This window comes from Ictalurus punctatus, chromosome 4 (assembly GCF_001660625.3).
Source record: "Ictalurus punctatus breed USDA103 chromosome 4, Coco_2.0, whole genome shotgun sequence".
Taxonomy (NCBI): domain Eukaryota; kingdom Metazoa; phylum Chordata; class Actinopteri; order Siluriformes; family Ictaluridae; genus Ictalurus; species Ictalurus punctatus.
In genome coordinates this window covers 34782814-34799391 of record NC_071284.1, presented here as the reverse complement: position 1 = coordinate 34799391, position 16578 = coordinate 34782814, and the positions used below count along the sequence as shown (strand labels likewise).

At 46.0% G+C, this 16578-nt stretch overlaps 1 protein-coding gene and 1 long non-coding RNA gene across 2 annotated transcripts; one reads left to right on the top strand and one right to left on the bottom strand.

Annotated features, from left to right (window-relative positions):
• The first annotated feature begins 5959 nt into the window (after positions 1 to 5959).
• LOC108264533 (B-type lectin plumieribetin) lies at positions 5960 to 7352 on the top strand. The gene is made up of 3 exons (XM_047153555.2): positions 5960 to 6131; positions 6803 to 6896; positions 7015 to 7352. Exons 2-3 carry the CDS (start codon positions 6807 to 6809, stop codon positions 7261 to 7263), a joined length of 339 nt encoding a protein of 112 aa, XP_047009511.1. The 5' UTR covers positions 5960 to 6131; positions 6803 to 6806; the 3' UTR covers positions 7264 to 7352.
• A 539-nt stretch (positions 7353 to 7891) lies between these two features.
• LOC124627130 (uncharacterized) lies at positions 7892 to 8895 on the bottom strand. The gene is made up of 2 exons (XR_006981629.2): positions 8769 to 8895; positions 7892 to 8388 (listed from the first exon to the last, which is right to left on the bottom strand). It is a non-coding gene; the product is annotated as an uncharacterized LOC124627130 (long non-coding RNA).
• Positions 8896 to 16578: the final 7683 nt, after the last annotated feature.

The window sequence follows — 16578 nt, the reverse complement described above, 5'->3', positions numbered from 1 at the left end:
GCTCATGAAATGTAGATCATTTTATGTGTAATTTGGTAGGTGAAACATGATTGCAGATTTAAATCACTCAGCCCCTCATCAGAGAGTGAACGCTTTTCACTCCAACAGACCTTTTAAAAAATTTTATACAGCAATGGCGGATTGTGGAGCCTCTCAGTAGTTCCCGGAAGTTAGCAGCAAATGCTAGCAGCACAGTAGAGTTGCAGCAGAACAGACCAGTTTGTGGTCTGAATTAGATTAACTTGTACATTAAAACCTGCTAATGAATTATTCCTCACTAAATCAGTATTTTTAGTGGATGGTATCAGATGACAGATTAGGCTAGGCGAGGCTGCTGGATGTTAGCAACATAACAAACTGCGAACAGCCTATTAAATTCAATGTAAAATTCGTTCTCTTAATGCAGTTTCAACAATGGTTGTGAAATCCATGAACATTAAGCTTCCGAATCTCAAAGTCCATAGGTGAATTAGTGGACCAAAGTGTTGTATAAGCTCCGGGTAATGACCCACGTAATGATGCTTAGGTCATAAGGGATGATCAGGGAAGAGCTTTTGCTTGCTGCAAATGTATTCTTCCATTAAAACTTGGAGATACACAACCTGCCCTGTTGTCACGGCTGGTGCACGGGCGAGCTGAATTATCCCTCTCAGTCGTGAAATCAGTAGTCATACCTCATTTCCACATGGATCTTTAATCCTGTCACCATTCAAGAGAGGTAGCAACCGAATCAAACACCAATTCTCAACAGCATTTCCACTGAACCGCTCACTTCCTGGGGAGAGGGCTCCCGGTTTGTCGGTGGCGTCATTTCCTTTGTATTTTAACTGATTTTAATGTAAAACGCTTCTCCTCAGCTAAACGACCAACAGACAAAGCAAGGTCATAAGACACAACACCCTCAAACAGGTCGTGCCCTAGACGTGGTGCAAGCCCAGGCTGGCAAACATGGAAATATGTGAGCTGGTTAAAAGGATAGTCCCCCTTCATACCAAATACAGAGTCAACAACAGCAGCGTCTAAATCATATAATGAGACTTTTATACGACTGCACAGTTCTTACAGTACCACACACGTATGGTTCATTCATAAATGTGGTTCTGTTTATCTCACAATATCGACATAAATAATCAGCACAGCTGACGTTTTCAAACAAAAAACAAACCCATGCAATGGAATCCCAAATTATCTCCTGAAATGGCAACACGAGTCCCTTTCACACGAGTCCCTTTCACAATTTTACCACCGGGCATTGAAATACTTCTCTAGAAATTTAAGATCCTTGATCAAGGTCTCAAAAACTTTGTTTATACCAAAGTATATGAAGTTATGTTCCCTACAAAGAAGCACAAGTTCTATCTATTGTGCAGCAAAATATCAGTCAGAGATAAGTAGACAGCTAAAAGTTTTTTTCTTCCCGGAACCAAGCGGCTTCACAACCTCAAAGGCATGTTGATATAAAATAAGCACAACAGAATCAGAATCTGTCTTCATTAAAAGATTACTCTTAAATCCTTCACTGTCCTTAACATGACATAAAAGGTTTGCAGGAGCGGGTGGTTGAGAACGTGTACAAGCACGCTGTTCTTGCACAGACCTGCTTTTGAACCGTGCTGGCAATGTTTCCCGTAGAGGTTTATTCACAGCAAACTGCTCCGTGACATTTTCATCATGGCCTAGAAACGATGGCACAGGTTCAACACCATTAAAATGACTTTTACAAACAGATTTTATTTTTAGTTCTGTACTCAACAGTTCCCTGTTATAAACCCTCAGAAGATCATCTCTACTCAGGTCGTCAATGAGCAGTGTCTGAAATTTCAAGCACCTTCAGAAACTTCCAGATCTTTAACATGTGTCTGTGTTGGTCAGCAACATATGACAGAAAAATGGAGGGAAAGCTGCGCGGGCGTGAGGCATTCCTAGCTAATTTAGCTAGCCGATTTGCTTGGGGTGAATCTCAATTCTAAGAAAGCAAAATCAGTTTTGTTGCAGCGAAAGAGCGAACTAGAGGATACTAATAAAAAGAAACACCTGCTGCGAATCTAAGCTCATCAGCCTTCTGAGATTAAAATTATTTTATTCATACAACCAACAAAAGTCACTCGACTTACCTGAAAGGAGCTGTGTCGCTAAATGTGTTTGTCAACGGTCGGTCCGTCCCACTGTGTGTGATTGACATGCAAGCATGCTCCATAACCACGCCCACCTGATCACACTAAACCGTAGAAACAGACTCTATGCACGAACGCTGCTTACGTTCCCTAAATAAGATCTGGTGCAACCGATTACCTTCAGAAGTCACATAATTAGTTCAATAAAGTTCACCTGTGTGCAATCTAAGTGTCACATGTTCTCGGTATATATATATATATATATATATATATATATATATATATATATATATATATATATATATATATACACACACACACACACACACACACACCTGTTCTGAAGGCCCCAGAGTCTGCAACACCACCAAGCAAGCAGCACCATGAAGGCCAAGGAGCTCTCCAAACAGGAGAAGGATAAAGTTGTGGAGAAGTACAGATCAGGGTTGGGTTATAAATATATAAATATAAATATAAATATCCGAAATTTTGGACATTCCACGGAGCATCAGTAAATCCATTATTAAAAAATGGAAAGAATATGGGACCACAACAAACCTGCCAAGAGAGGACCAAAGCTCGTGGACCAGGTAAGGACGGAAATTAATCAGAGAGGCAAATAAGACACCAAAGATAACCCTGGTGGATCTGCAAAGCTCCACAGTGAAAAGTTTGGAGTATCTGTCCATAGGACCACTGTAAGCCGTACACTCCACAGAGCTGGGCTTTACAGAAGAGTGGCCAGAAAAAGAAAAAAACAAAAAAAACAAATTAGTTTTCAGATTGCCAAAAAGGCATGTGGAGGACTCCCCAAACATATGGAAGAAGGGACTCAAAATTGAGCTTTTTAGCCATAAAGGAAAATGCTATGTCTGGTGCAAACCCAACACCCCCATGGTGGTGGCAGAACCATGCTGTGGGGATGTTTTTCATCAGGAGAGACTGGGAAACTGGTCAAAATTGAAGGAAAGATGGATGGTGATAAATAAAGGGAAATTCTTGAGGTAAACCTGTTTCAGTCTTCCAGAGGTTTGAGACTGGGACGGAGGTTCCCCTTCCAGCAGGACAATGACTCTAAGCGTACTGCTAAAGCAACACGCCAGTGGCTTAAGGGGAAACATTTAAAAGTCTTGGAATGGTATAGTCAAAACCCAGACCTCAATCCAATTGAGAATCTGTGGTATGACTTAAAGATTGCTGTACACCAGTGGAACCCATCCAACTCAAAGGAACTGGAGCAGTTTTGCCTTGAAAAATGGGCAAAAACCCCAGTGGCTAGATGTGCCAAGCTTATAGAGACTTGCAGCTGTAACTGCTGCAGAAGGTGGCTCTACGAAGGTGGCTCTACAAAGTATTGACTTTTTTTTTGGGGGGGGGGGTAGTTATTTTTGAATAGGTTTTTTTTTGGTCTTATTTCTTGTTTGTTTCACAATAAAGAATATTTTCCATCTTCAAAGTGGTAGGCATGTCGTGTAAATGAAATGATACGAACCCCCAATAAAGCATTTTAATTCCAGGTTGTAATGCAACAAAATAGGAAAAATGCCAAGAGGGGTGAATACTTTCGCAATGCGCTGTACTAGAAGTAGTTTCTTAAGCTATAGTTACAGTATGTTAGACATGTTTGAAGTCAACCTCTGACAAACTAAAATAAAAGGTCAACGCTCGCAAGTTTAAACAGAACCTCTGACAAGAATAGGAAAGGCCTCGGAGTGCACGCTGACAGAAACCTCCGAGCGAAAGACATAATGCTTTAATAGAAACGCCTCTAAGCCTCTGACTTAGGAATGTCTTTTTAATAAAAGCTTTGCTTGAAGCTGCTTTAGAGTAAATACTATTAGAACACTGAGATTTACTTCTAGCACAGATATTTAAATCATAAACTAAAACTAACTTTCAGCTGCACCTATTTCTGTCTTCGGTTACAGGAGCGCAGTGGGCTCAGTGGGCCCAAACTCCTAAAGGGCAAGGCCCCCCAAATGGCATTAACTTTTGACCGAGGCCCCCCTTTTGCAAGATTTCTTTAAAACACATTAAAAATACAGACTTCTGAATATATCCCCCTTTTTATTAATAATTACATCTTACATCTTTACATTACATTAGGAATTGATTGTGTGTGTGCGGTTGTCTGAGAGTGAGAATCATGTATTTATTTATTTTTCACACCAAATTGCTGAGGCCCCCCGGGTGCCCCCTGGTGGCCCCCAAGGCCCCCACTTTGAAAACCACTGGGCTAAGTAATAATCCCTTTATATTTTAACCCTACAAGTTAATAATAATACAGTACTATAATATAGTATAATATAACACGAAAGCGTAAGTAAGTACATATTTTAATGTCACATTTTCTGCATATATTCCACTGCACTGCATCATACATGCATGGCACAGGCCTTGTATGGTGTAATTGTGTAGGATTTAGTTGCAGTGACAACTGCAGTGTGATGGTTGGTAAGTCAAGAGTGAAAGCACAGGCCCCTCATGTTTACAGTGCTGACTGTCCCAGACACCTGATCAATATTTGAGCCAAAACTGCTGCTAAGGAGCTCTCAATGTCACCTGAAGAACTACTCATTGACTCATCTACTACTACTTTGAGAAACGTTCCAAACAAAGAGAAGACCTAAAACTCAAGAACTCAAGAGTTCTGCAATGTTGCCCAGCAGAGAGTACAAAAGCATTGTCCTACACTCTGGGGTTCTTTAGGAAAAGGTTTGGACCATCTGTTCCACCAATGGCCAAGGTTTCTTTCATATTCTGTGTCAAAGAGTAAGACTCAGAGGTCTTCTCATATTCAGAAAATGCTGAAAGACCCCCAAATTAAACTATGCATGCTTTTTTGATTTTTCAAAACAAGGCATGTGTCCTCTTCAAGTTATATCAGAGCGGACAAGAGCTCCAGTACGACATGGAAAGCAGATGTATTAAGCCGAAGGTATTGAGAGAACACGACGTTCAGGAGATAGATGTAAGACACTGAAATTCACCTCCCAGATGAAGAGCTTTTTATTGGGTACCTGGCAAGAAGGCTATTGCTAAGTCAGGAAGAGAGCATTCTATGTCGGGAGCTGTAAAAAAAAATCTCTGAGAAGTTCCCAATGAGAGACCAAAACTTAAAGAATCTGTCAGTGATCAGTATGGAGAACCAGGATGAGGTGACTCCAGAGCAGATTTAGATTTTGGCAGAGAGATTTCCAAATGTGATCAATGCAGATGCCAGAGAACTTCTCCACTTGGAAGTCCTGGATTATGTCTCAGTTAACCTTGAGGGGCCCGTGCCAATCTACAAAAGTTTCCCAGTTGTCGAATTCTGACGAAAGCTTCCCAAAGTAAAATCTGTGAGCACAGGGCAGTTGAGATTCGAAGAGTTTTAACTGTGATGTGGAAAGGGCCTTCAGGAATTCGGACGTCAGCTGTCTCACAAAACTCTTGTCAATCTGATGTCTTACAAAATGAACAAATTTATTGACACAGACTGCTACGAGGTTGAGACTTCCTGCAAAATGCTCAAATCTGCCAAACAAGCTTCATACTTAAAGGTCACGTCCTTGTTCATACATGTTTGTGGCTGTGTGTGTGTGTGTGTGTGTGTGTGTGTGTGTGTGTGTGTGTGTGTGTGTGTGTGTGTGCGTGTGTATGTGTGTGTGTGTGTATGTGTATGTGTGTGTGTGTGTGTGTGTGTGTGAGGGGGAGGGGGTTTGGGGAGGAGAGGTGCACCAGCCGGTGAATCCAGCTTCCTGACAAGAGTTTTAGCAAGTTGGAATGTCTGCAGGAAAAAAAAAAAACTCCAAATATGGTGTTGTTTTCATAGGACCCATGATCATCACCTGAACTTATCCGACTGTATTTAAGCTGAACCCAGCCCAGAATCACAGCATCAGAGCGCTCCTACACGTGTGTGTGTGTTCGAGACCAGTACGCTTATAGTAAATCAGGTCAAATTCTTGCTCCGTCTCTGAGTGTACCTGACTTGATTCCATTTTCCAGGACACTGCTGTTGCTGTCATTTAGCAGGTGGGTGAAACTATTCAAACAGAATTATTAACCTTACATGTATTTCCGATCGGTTTGTTAAGTGTTAAGTGTTTGGTGAAAGTTCAAAACTGTTACATTTCATTTCGGAGTTTTATTTTCCCTGTAAATTAACGTTTAACAAACGGCAGCGATGAAATCAGTAAAATGTACTTAATAAATTGCAGTCTGATGTGAAGTGTGTTACGGAGAGGGGCGGCTCTGGATCAGGTGGTAGAGTGGGGTATCCATTAATCGTAGGGTCGGCGGTTTGATTCCCGGCCCGCGTGACTCCACATGTCGAAGTGTCCTTGGGCGAGACACTGAACCCCAAGTTGCTCCTGATGGCAAGTTAGTGCCTTGCATGGCAGCTCATTGGTGTGTGTGTGTGTGTGTGTGAGTGAATGAGTACCAGTGTAAAGTGCTTTGTAGAACCGCTAAGATTAAAACAGTGCTATTGGGGATCGAACCCTACGGTTAGTGGACAACCCGCTCTACCACCTGGTCCACAGCCGCCCCGTATCCTGAAACTGAAATAGAGCTAAAGGAGTGATTTTGGAAAGAATTCTGAAAAGACACAGACATGTTGACTGGAGACATTCCAGAGGAACTGAGATGTGGGGATTGTTTTGTGATGGTTTTCACGCTGGATTGTCTCTGTCTTTCCTTTTCAGAACCATGAGTAGGAACTTCTTGTCCATGAACAGTGAGCTTAAGAAAGGAGACTTCCTGTTATCCAACAACGGAGAGTACAAGGCAGTCTTTCAGGTAATAAACTCAGAAACAAAGCTTAGAGAAAAGCTACGAGAGATCGCCTGTACTATCTCATTCACTTACGCTTTGCTGATGTTCACGGTTCAGAAGCTAATCTCACGTCTTGTTTCAGGAGGACGGGAACTTTGTGGTGTACGGATGGAAGCCGGTTTGGCAGTCTAATACCTCTGGCAGCACTGCCAAGAGGCTGATCATGCAAGAAGACTGCAACCTCGTCATGTATGATGATGGCCCAGGTTTGTGGCACACCAACACCCACCACTCTGGCGTCAAAGTGTGCCGTTTGACCTTGAGAAATGACGGCATGCTGGTCGTTGAGAATGACGGCAAAGTCGTGTGGAAATCTACCCCAAAAAAATAAAAGTAATGACGAAATCTCGTCTCAAACGTCTCTGAGCTTCGTTTCTCTCCAATTTGTGATAAAGTGTCAATAAAGCACATTAATCTGGATGACTCTGTGTGGGTATTATCACACACACACACACACACACACACACACACACACACACACATATAGGGGTGCATGGTGAGTTAGTGGTTAGCATGTTTGCCTCACACCGTCAGGGTTGGGGGTTTGGAGTGTGCGTGTTCTCCCCGTGCTACGGGGGTTTCCTCCGGGTACTCCGGTTTCCTCCCCCAGTCCAAACACATACATGGTAGACTGACTGGCGTGTCAAAAGTGTCCGTTGTGTATGAATGTGTGTGTGAGTGTGTGTGTGATTGTGGACTGGATCGATGGACTGGCACCCTGTCCAGGGTGTACCCCGCCTTGTGCCCCATGCTCCCTGAGATAGACTCCAGGTTCCCCGTGACCCTGAGAAGGATTAAGCGGTAGAAGGTGGATGGATGGATTTATCTCAAACACACACTTTTTAAAGACATAAAAGCAGGGAACGATCCGCTGGGACTTTAAAATAAAGTATTTTAAATATTTAAAGCAAAATATTTCAGTTATTTCCATACAAATAATCACCTCACAGTCGAGGAACTACAGCAGAGGCACTTGATTTATTCTACAGAAAAGAGAAAAAACATTTTCCTCTGAAACAGTTATTAAAACCGCACACAACTTCACACTCTTCAGAGGCGTGTTCAGAGCCGGGTTAATTAAGCGTGCAGTCATGATTTAATAAAGAAATTACACACATCAGTATTCGAACATCGAAAATGTTGCTATTTAAAATTTTAAAATCTGTCTACCCACGTGAACAACTTTAACCCTTCAAATGAGTTTTATCGTAATTATTTACTTATTAAATCATGCACTATAAACTTTATTCTATAAAAATAAGAAATAAAATGATCAAAATTGTGTCACATGATCTCCAAGAGAGTGTATTATCTTCTCTCCGTGTCTCCGTGATCCGTCCGATCCCTCAGCTCAGCACTCGTCTATCTGTGTCCGACGATGCTGCGAGCGATCAGCTCCTTCATGATCTCGTTGGTTCCGCCGTAGATGGGCTGCACACGAGCGTCCACGAAGGCTCTGAGGACGAGAACGCGTGACAGAAACACGTCAGAAACCAGCACAAAACTCCTGAATATCGTCCTGAAGATTCGGATTAGAGGATTATACCGAGTGATAACGTCCAGATTGGAATACAGGGAGTTCGTATTTGGTGGATAAGATAACACGACCAAGGTCAGAGGTCAGAGCATGCTCAGAATGACGTGTATGTAATGGTGCCCTCTGCTGTTCATATTCATACAGTGACAGAGAAAAGGAACAAGATGAAGAGTTGGGTGTGATGGTACACTACAACCAGGAAATCTAGAATACTCATTTATATACACAGCTCTATATGAAATAATGGGTGGAATTAAATGCTGGATCTTTCCTCTGATTGGCCGTTGTGTCTGACTCACTTGGCGATTTGATATTCCCACATGTAGCCCCACCCACCATGCAGCTGCAGACACTGAGTGGCCACTTTATTCTGTAACTCTGATGCCCTGCAGAGAGAGAGAGAGAGAGAGAGAGAGAGAGAGAGAGAGAGAGAAGAGAGAGGGAGAGAGAGAGAGAGAGAGAGAGAGAGAGAGAGAGAGAGAGAGAGAATGGAATTTTTACAAGAGTAAAGATTTTAATGTAGGAGTATGTCATGTCTTTTCAAGTTAACCTTGTCTTACAGGATCATGAAAATCACTCACATGGATATAAATACACAGAGTGAATAAATTGGAGAGAGAGAGAGAGGGAGGGAGAGAGAGAGAGGGGGAGAGGGAGAGACAGAGAGAGAGAGACAGGCCCCACCCACCATGCAGCTGCAGACACTGAGTGGCCACTTTATTCTGTAACTCTGATGCCCTGCAGAGAGAGAGAGAGAGAGAGAGAGAGAGAGAAGAGAGAGAGAGAGAGAAGAGAGAGAGAGAGAGAGAGAAGAGAGAGAGAGAGAGAGAGAGAGAGAAGAGAGAGAGAGAGAGAAGAGAGAGAGAGAGAGAGAGAGAGAGAGAGAGAGAGAGAGAGAGAGACAGAGGCTTTATGCCCCAGCGCGCCCTCACGGCTGTGTTCCCTTCTGATTCTCCCTTTTAGCTATGATGTCATAGCTAGTCTTGCCGGAGTCCTGCTTTCATTCACAAACAGTGCACTGTCCTTAACCATTACAGTGCAATAAGCCTACCTAATAATCTCTCTCTCTCTCTCTCTCTCTCTCTCTCTCTCTCTCTCTCTCTTTCTTTCTCTCTCTCTCTCTATCGATGCCAGTGATCCTGACCCCTTTCTGCTCTCAGGACCTGCCTGATCCATCCTGATGTCCTGCTTCTGGTTGGAGTTCTCATCAGTTGGAGGTGCTCATCAGTTGGTGCTGCTGCTGAGGATGTCCCACATGGTGCAGACTAAATCTCACTGAGATTACTGAGGACAGTTCTACTTAAAACACCATAAAGATGCTTTGGACCTCAGTTCATATGAACAGTTATGCTGTGATGGCTTTATCACTACAATTACCACAAACGGTTCTGCACTCGAGTCTCCATCAGTAACCAGTGGAGAAGTTCAACAAAACAGACTTCCTGTAGAAACTGCAATGAATTTCCTGCTCACATGACTGCACTTCATGATGCATTTCAGCATATAGTTTTAGCACATTTATAGAAGGGGTGTATTTATTTATAATCGCACTATCTGGTGTCACCCAGATGAGAAATTTGTACAGTTAAAATCTATATCCTGTGTTTATATGTTTCTGTAACACTGCTCTGGGACAGTGTCCACTGTTAAACACACTACACACACACACATAAAACTGAACCGAACTGAACTGAATATATCTTGAGTGATAATACTGCTCCTCACTGGACCCGATAAGTCCAAAGCTGCTATTTAAAAGTTTGATAGAACCACAATACTGAAATGTATGTTTTATCTGTGAATACACTCAGAAACACTGGGGGGCAAGAAGATTGTTCTAAAAAAAAAAATTGCTTGAAAGATGATTGGATGAGAGAAAGAAGGTAAAAGTTCAACGGTCACAACCTGCATTCAGCTGCACTATCCTAAAACACACACACACACACACACACACACACACACACACACACACACACACACACACACACAGTGAGGGAGAGAACCAATAGCAGATCATTAGGATTAGCTAACAGCACCCCCTGCTGTTCAGTAAGCAAAATGAATTGGTCTTGAGCTTGTGGTGTGTAAATGGTAAATAGTCTGCACTTATATAGCGCTTTTTTAACCTTAGTGCTTTACACTGGTTCTCACACACACACTCACACACCAGTGGTAGCAGAGCTGCCATGCAAGGTGCTAACCTGCCATCGGAAGCAACTTGCGATTCATGTATTACCCAAGGACACTTCGGCATGTGGAGTCATGGGGGCCGGGAATCAAACCACCAACCCTACGATTAGTGGACAAGCCGCTCTACCACCTGATCCACAGCCGCTCAATGTACTGCAGTTTTATGGCACAATTTGCTACAGTGCAATTAATGTCGTTTAATTAACCGCCATCTTGTGTCACTAACCGCCATCTTGTGTCACTAACCGCCATCTTGTGTCACTAACCGCCATCTTGTGTCACTAAGCGATTGCGCCTCAGCTAGTGGAGTGCTACTGTTACTATGTTCAGTGAGAAATTGACCAAAAAAAACAAACAGGGTTTTGTACAACTTTTAAGACCCATGTACTGTTTCTGATTTAAATATGATTTTAAATATGATTTAAATATGTTTTTAAATATGATTATGGTCATAAAACCACTAAAAACAAACTATCTACTTTATAACAGGCAGTTGGAATAAGTCTAGAGTGAATAGCTTTGATTACTGTAAAAAAAAAATATTTATAGTTTATAGCAAAACTGAACTTAGATATAAAAGAATCGTAAGAATACATTTTTAGTGTTGAATCAAACAGATCACTCAAGTAATTCAACCATTTCTCCAAAAAAAATACTCTTGCCTTTAATAATAATCAATTCATTATTCCAGATTTTCCATTCTGTGAGGAGAAAAACGATCTACAAAGCCCCGTTTCCAGGCCAAGAGCGCTTGCTCATGAAATGTAGATCATTTTATGTGTAATTTGGTACATGAAACATGATTGCAGATTTAAATCACTCAGCCCCTCATCAGAGAGTGAACGCTTTTCACTCCAACAGACCTTTTAAAAAATTTTATACAGCAATGGGGGATTGTGGAGCCTCTCAGTAGTTCCCGGAAGTTAGCAGCAAATGCTAGCAGCGCAGTAGAGTTGCAGCAGAACAGACCAGTTTGTGGTCTGAATTAGATTAACTTGTACATTAAAACCTGCTAATGAATTATTCCTCACTAAATCAGTATTTTTAGTGGATGGTATCAGATGACAGATTAGGCTAGGCGAGGCTGCTGGAAGTTAGCAACATAACAAACTGCGAACAGCCTATTAAATTCAATGTAAAATTCGTTCTCTTAATGCAGTTTCAACAATGGTTGTGAAATCCATGAACATTAAGCTTCCGAATCTCAAAGTCCATAGGTGAATTAGTGGACCAAAGTGTTGTATAAGCTCCGGGTAATGACCCACGTAATGATGCTTAGGTCATAAGGGATGATCAGGGAAGAGCTTTTGCTTGCTGCAAATGTATTCTTCCATTAAAACTTGGAGATACACAACCTGCCCTGTTGTCACGGCTGGTGCACGGGCGAGCTGAATTATCCCTCTCAGTCGTGAAATCAGTAGTCATACCTCATTTCCACATGGATCTTTAATCCTGTCACCATTCAAGAGAGGTAGCAACCGAATCAAACACCAATTCTCAACAGCATTTCCACTGAACCGCTCACTTCCTGGGGAGAGGGCTCCCGGTTTGTCGGTGGTGTCATTTCCTTTGTATTTGAACTGATTTTAACATCGATTCAACTGCAAGTATGTAAAATGCTTCTCCTCAGCTAAACGACCAACAGACAAAGCAAGGTCAGGCCGGCAAAGATAGAAATATGTGAGCTGGTTAAAAGGATAGTCCCCCTTCATACCAAATAGTCAACAACAGCACCGTCTAAATCATATAATGAGACTTTAGTAGTTATATCATACACTTTCTGTCAAACTGTCAATCAAAGTAGTGTGTTTATTTATGACCCCCTGTGCTTCCCTGACTGGCAGGTCTGTAGAGGTGGTGAGGGGGGTAGCCCTATGGAGTGTATCAGCTGGTCAATCTGGCTCCTTTGTGTAATTTGGGGTGTTGTGGAGAGGTGTGTGTGGGGTGAAATACGTCTGAAAAGAAATAATGTTTTTAATATGGGGATGTGTTTGTATTACTGTGTGGCGTTATTTCGTTTGTGTAAACACACTGTTAGAAAAGCATGATGTTTGAATGTGTACAGATATGAGTAGAATATTTGTTTTGTTAAAATAAATGAAAATGTTACGAAACAGAGGGAGAGACAGGAAGTAAGTGCAGGAGCACTGTCTTTATTACTAAATCAATGACACAAACAAACAAACACGGGAACACAGTCTATCCAGAGTTGACGAGAAAACATGGGACTAGAATCGAGGCAGAAAACAGGACATAAAAACAAAGACCGCTTAGCATGCTAAACGTAGATGCTACACCATTAAGACTGCTCGCTCTCACACAGGTATTCTAACTACAACTAATATCGCGCAACGTGCGCATAGACCCGAGGGGTTTAAATACCCAACATAATCAATCTAAATCAAATACACCTGGGTTAAATCAAGCACAACCTCAAAACAGAAACTAGAACTCAGGCAGAAAGCGAATGAAAACAAAACAGTCATGTGACCAGTCCAGAGCCGTGCCACAGCGCCCTCTGCTGGCCGTGGTGTAACAGAACCCCCCTCCAACAGGGGTCCCGGGCCCCTGTGTGAACTGTCTCTCGCTGCCACGGAAAGTGATGCAGCCTCCGTCGGGCAGCAGAGGGGCGTAGCAGCACCCCCACTGGGGTTGAAAGTCAGAGCACTGCCCCTGGCGGCACTGGAACGCTGGGCGGCGGCTTTGGAATACTGGGCGCCGCTCTGGGAGGCTGGGCACCGCCCCCGGCGGCTCTGGGAGGCTGGGCACCGGCCCTGTAACTGGGTACCGCCCCCAGCGGCTCTGGGAAGCTGGGCGCTGCCCCCAGCGGCACTGGAGGGCTGGGAGGCCTCCTCAGCCGGGCAGGGCAGCAGGACGGCTTCCTCGGCTGCGCAGGGCAGCGGGACGGCCTCCTCGGCCGGGCAGAGCAGCGGGACGGCCTCCTTGGCTGGGCTGGACAGCGGGACGGCTTCCTCGGCCGTGCAGGGCAGCGGGACGAACTCCTCAGCTGGGCTGGACAGCGGGACGGCTTCCTCGGCTGTGCAGGGCAGCGGGATGGCCTCATCGGCTGGGCTGGACAGCGGGACAGCTTCCTCAGCCGTGCAGGGCAGCGTGACGACCTCCTTGGCTGGGCTGGACAGCGGGACGGCTTCCTTGGCTGTGCAGGGCAGCGGGACGACCTCCTCCACCGGGCTGGGCAGCGGGACGACCTCCTCGGCTGGGCTGGACAGCGGGACAGCTCCCTGTAGGCCTCACGCTGTAGCTCTGAGGTCGCCATGTTGACGTCAGGCAGGAGCCCCACAGCTGAGGCCTCCCCGTAGGCCTCACGCTGTCGCTCAGCTGTCACCCTTGCCCCCCCAAAAAAAGTTCTGGGCTAGCCTTCCGCTCCAGACTAGGCAGCATGACTGGAGCTCCCTCAGGGCAGCAAGGTGGAGTGTTGTTCCGCTCCACGAGATGGGAGCGAAGCGCTTCCTCCACGCCACGGAGCAATCGGTCTACTTCTTCCAGCCGCTGCTTGAACCACAACTCCTCCTGCTGCCTCCATAGCACAGCTTGGTGTGCCTCCTGCTGCTTGCGCTACCAGGCGTAGTACTCCTCCCTTGTCGGGAAGTTCCAAAAATAAAGAAATTTTCGGACTCCAGACTCTCCTGCTACGTCCATTGTGGGCGTGATATTCTGTTACGAAACAGAGAGAGAGACAGGAAGTAAGTGCAGGAGCACTGTCTTTATTACTAAATCAATGACACAAACAAACAAACACAGGAACGCGGTCTATCCAGAGTTTACGAGAAAACATGGGACTAGAATCGAGGCAGAAAACAGGACATAAAAACAAAGACCGCTTAGCATGCTAAACGTAGATGCTACACCATTAAGACTGCTCCCTCTCACACAGGTATTCTAACTACAACTAATATCGTGCAACGTGCGCATAGACCCGAGGGGTTTAAATACCCAACATAATCAATCCAAATCAAATACACCTGGGTTAAATCAAGCACAACCTCAAAACAGAAACTAGAACTCAGGCAGAAAGCGAATGAAAACAAAACAGTCATGTGACCAGTCCGGAGCCTTGCCACAGCGCCCTCTGCTGGCCGTGGTGTAACAGAACCCCCCTCCAAAGGGTGCCCCTCCCGGAGCACCAAGAACCCCCCTCCAACAGGGGTCCCGGGCCCCTGTGTGAACTGTCTCTCGCTGCCACGGAAAGTGATGCAGCCTCCGTCGGGCAGCAGAGGGGCAGAGCAGCACCCCCACTGGGGTTGAAAGTCAGAGCACTGCCCATGGCGGCACTGGAACGCTGGACGGCGGCTCTGGAATACTGGGCGCCGCCGCCGGCGGCTCTGGGAGGTTGGGCACCGCCCCCGGCACCTCTGGGAGGCTGGACACCGCCCCTGGAATACTGGGTACCGCTCCCGGCGGCTCTGGGAAGCTGGGCGCCGCCCCCAGCGGCACTGGAGGGCTGGGCGGCCTCCTCGGCCGGGCAGGGCAGCATGACGGCTTCCTCGGCTGCGCAGGGCAGCGGGACGGCCTCCTCGGCCGGGCAGAGCAGCGGGACGGCCTCCTTGGCTGGGCTGGACAGCGGGACGGCTTCCTCGGCCGTGCAGGGCAGCGGGACGAACTCCTCGGCTGGGCTGGACAGCGGGATGGCTTCCTCAGCTGTGCAGGGCAGCGGGACGGCCTCATCGGCTGGGCTGGACAGCGGGACAGCTTCCTCAGCCGTGCAGGGCAGCGTGACAACCTCCTTGGCTGGGCTGGACAGCGGGACGGCTTCCTCGGCTGTGCAGGGCAGCGGGACGACCTCCTCCACCGGGCTGGGCAGCGGGACGACCTCCTCGCCTGGGCTGGACAGCGGGACAGCTCCCTGTAGGCCTCACGCTGTAGCTCTGAGGTCGCCATGTTGACGTCAGGCAGGAGCCCCACAGCTGAGGCCTCCCCGTAGGCCTCACGCTGTCGCTCAGCTGTCACCCTTGCCCCCCAAAAAAAAGTTCTGGGCTAGCCTTCCACTCCAGACTAGGCAGCATGACTGGAGCTCCCTCAGGGCAGCAAGGTGGAGTGTTGTTCCACTCCACGAGATGGGGGCGAAGCGCTTCCTCCACGCCACGGAGCAATCGGTCTACTTCTTCCAGCCGCTGCTTGAATCACAACTCCTCCTGCTGCCTCCATAGCACAGCTTGGTGTGCCTCCTGCTGCTTGCGCTACCAGGCGTAGTACTCCTCCCTTGTCGGGACGTTCCAAAAATAAAGAAATTTTCGGACTCCAGACTGTCCTGCTACTTCCATTGTGGGCGTGATATTCTGTTACGAAACAGACTGAGAGACAGGAAGTAAGTGCAGGAGCACTGTCTTTATTACTAAATCAATGACACAAACAAACAAACACGGGAACGCCGTCTATCCAGAGTTGACGAGAAAACATGGGACTAGAGTCGAGGCAGAAAACAGGACATGAAAACAAAGACCGCTTAGCATGCTAAACGTAGATGCTACACCGTTCAGACTGCTCCCTCTCACACAGGTATTCTAACTACAACTAATATCGCGCAACGTGCGCATAGACCCGAGGGGTTTAAATACCCAACATAATCAATCTAAACCAAATACACCTGGGTTAAATCAAGCACAACCTCAAAACAGAAACTAGAACTCAGGCAGAAAGCGAATGAAAACAAAACAGTCATGTGACCAGTCCAGAGCCGTGCCACAGCACCCTCTGCTGGCCGTGGTGTAACAGAACCCCCCTCCAAAGGGTTCTCCTCCTGGAGCACCAAGAACCCCCCTCCAACAGGGGTCCCGGGCCCCTGTGTGAACTGTCTCTCGCTGCCACGGAAAGCGATGCAGCCTCCGTCGGGCAGCAGAGGGGCGGAGCAGCACCCCCACTGGGGTTGAAAGTCAGAGCACTGCCCCTGGCGGCACTGGA

What these genes read in the sequence shown, in the direction of transcription:
- LOC108264533 (XM_047153555.2), top strand. Translation starts at nt 6,807, where the DNA reads ATGAGTAGGAACTTCTTGTCCATGAACAGTGAGCTTAAGAAAGGAGAC. An exon ending in AGTACAAGGCAGTCTTTCAG is followed by an intron (nt 6,897 to 7,014) that starts GTAATAAACTCA and finishes GTCTTGTTTCAG; the next exon opens with GAGGACGGGAACTTTGTGGT.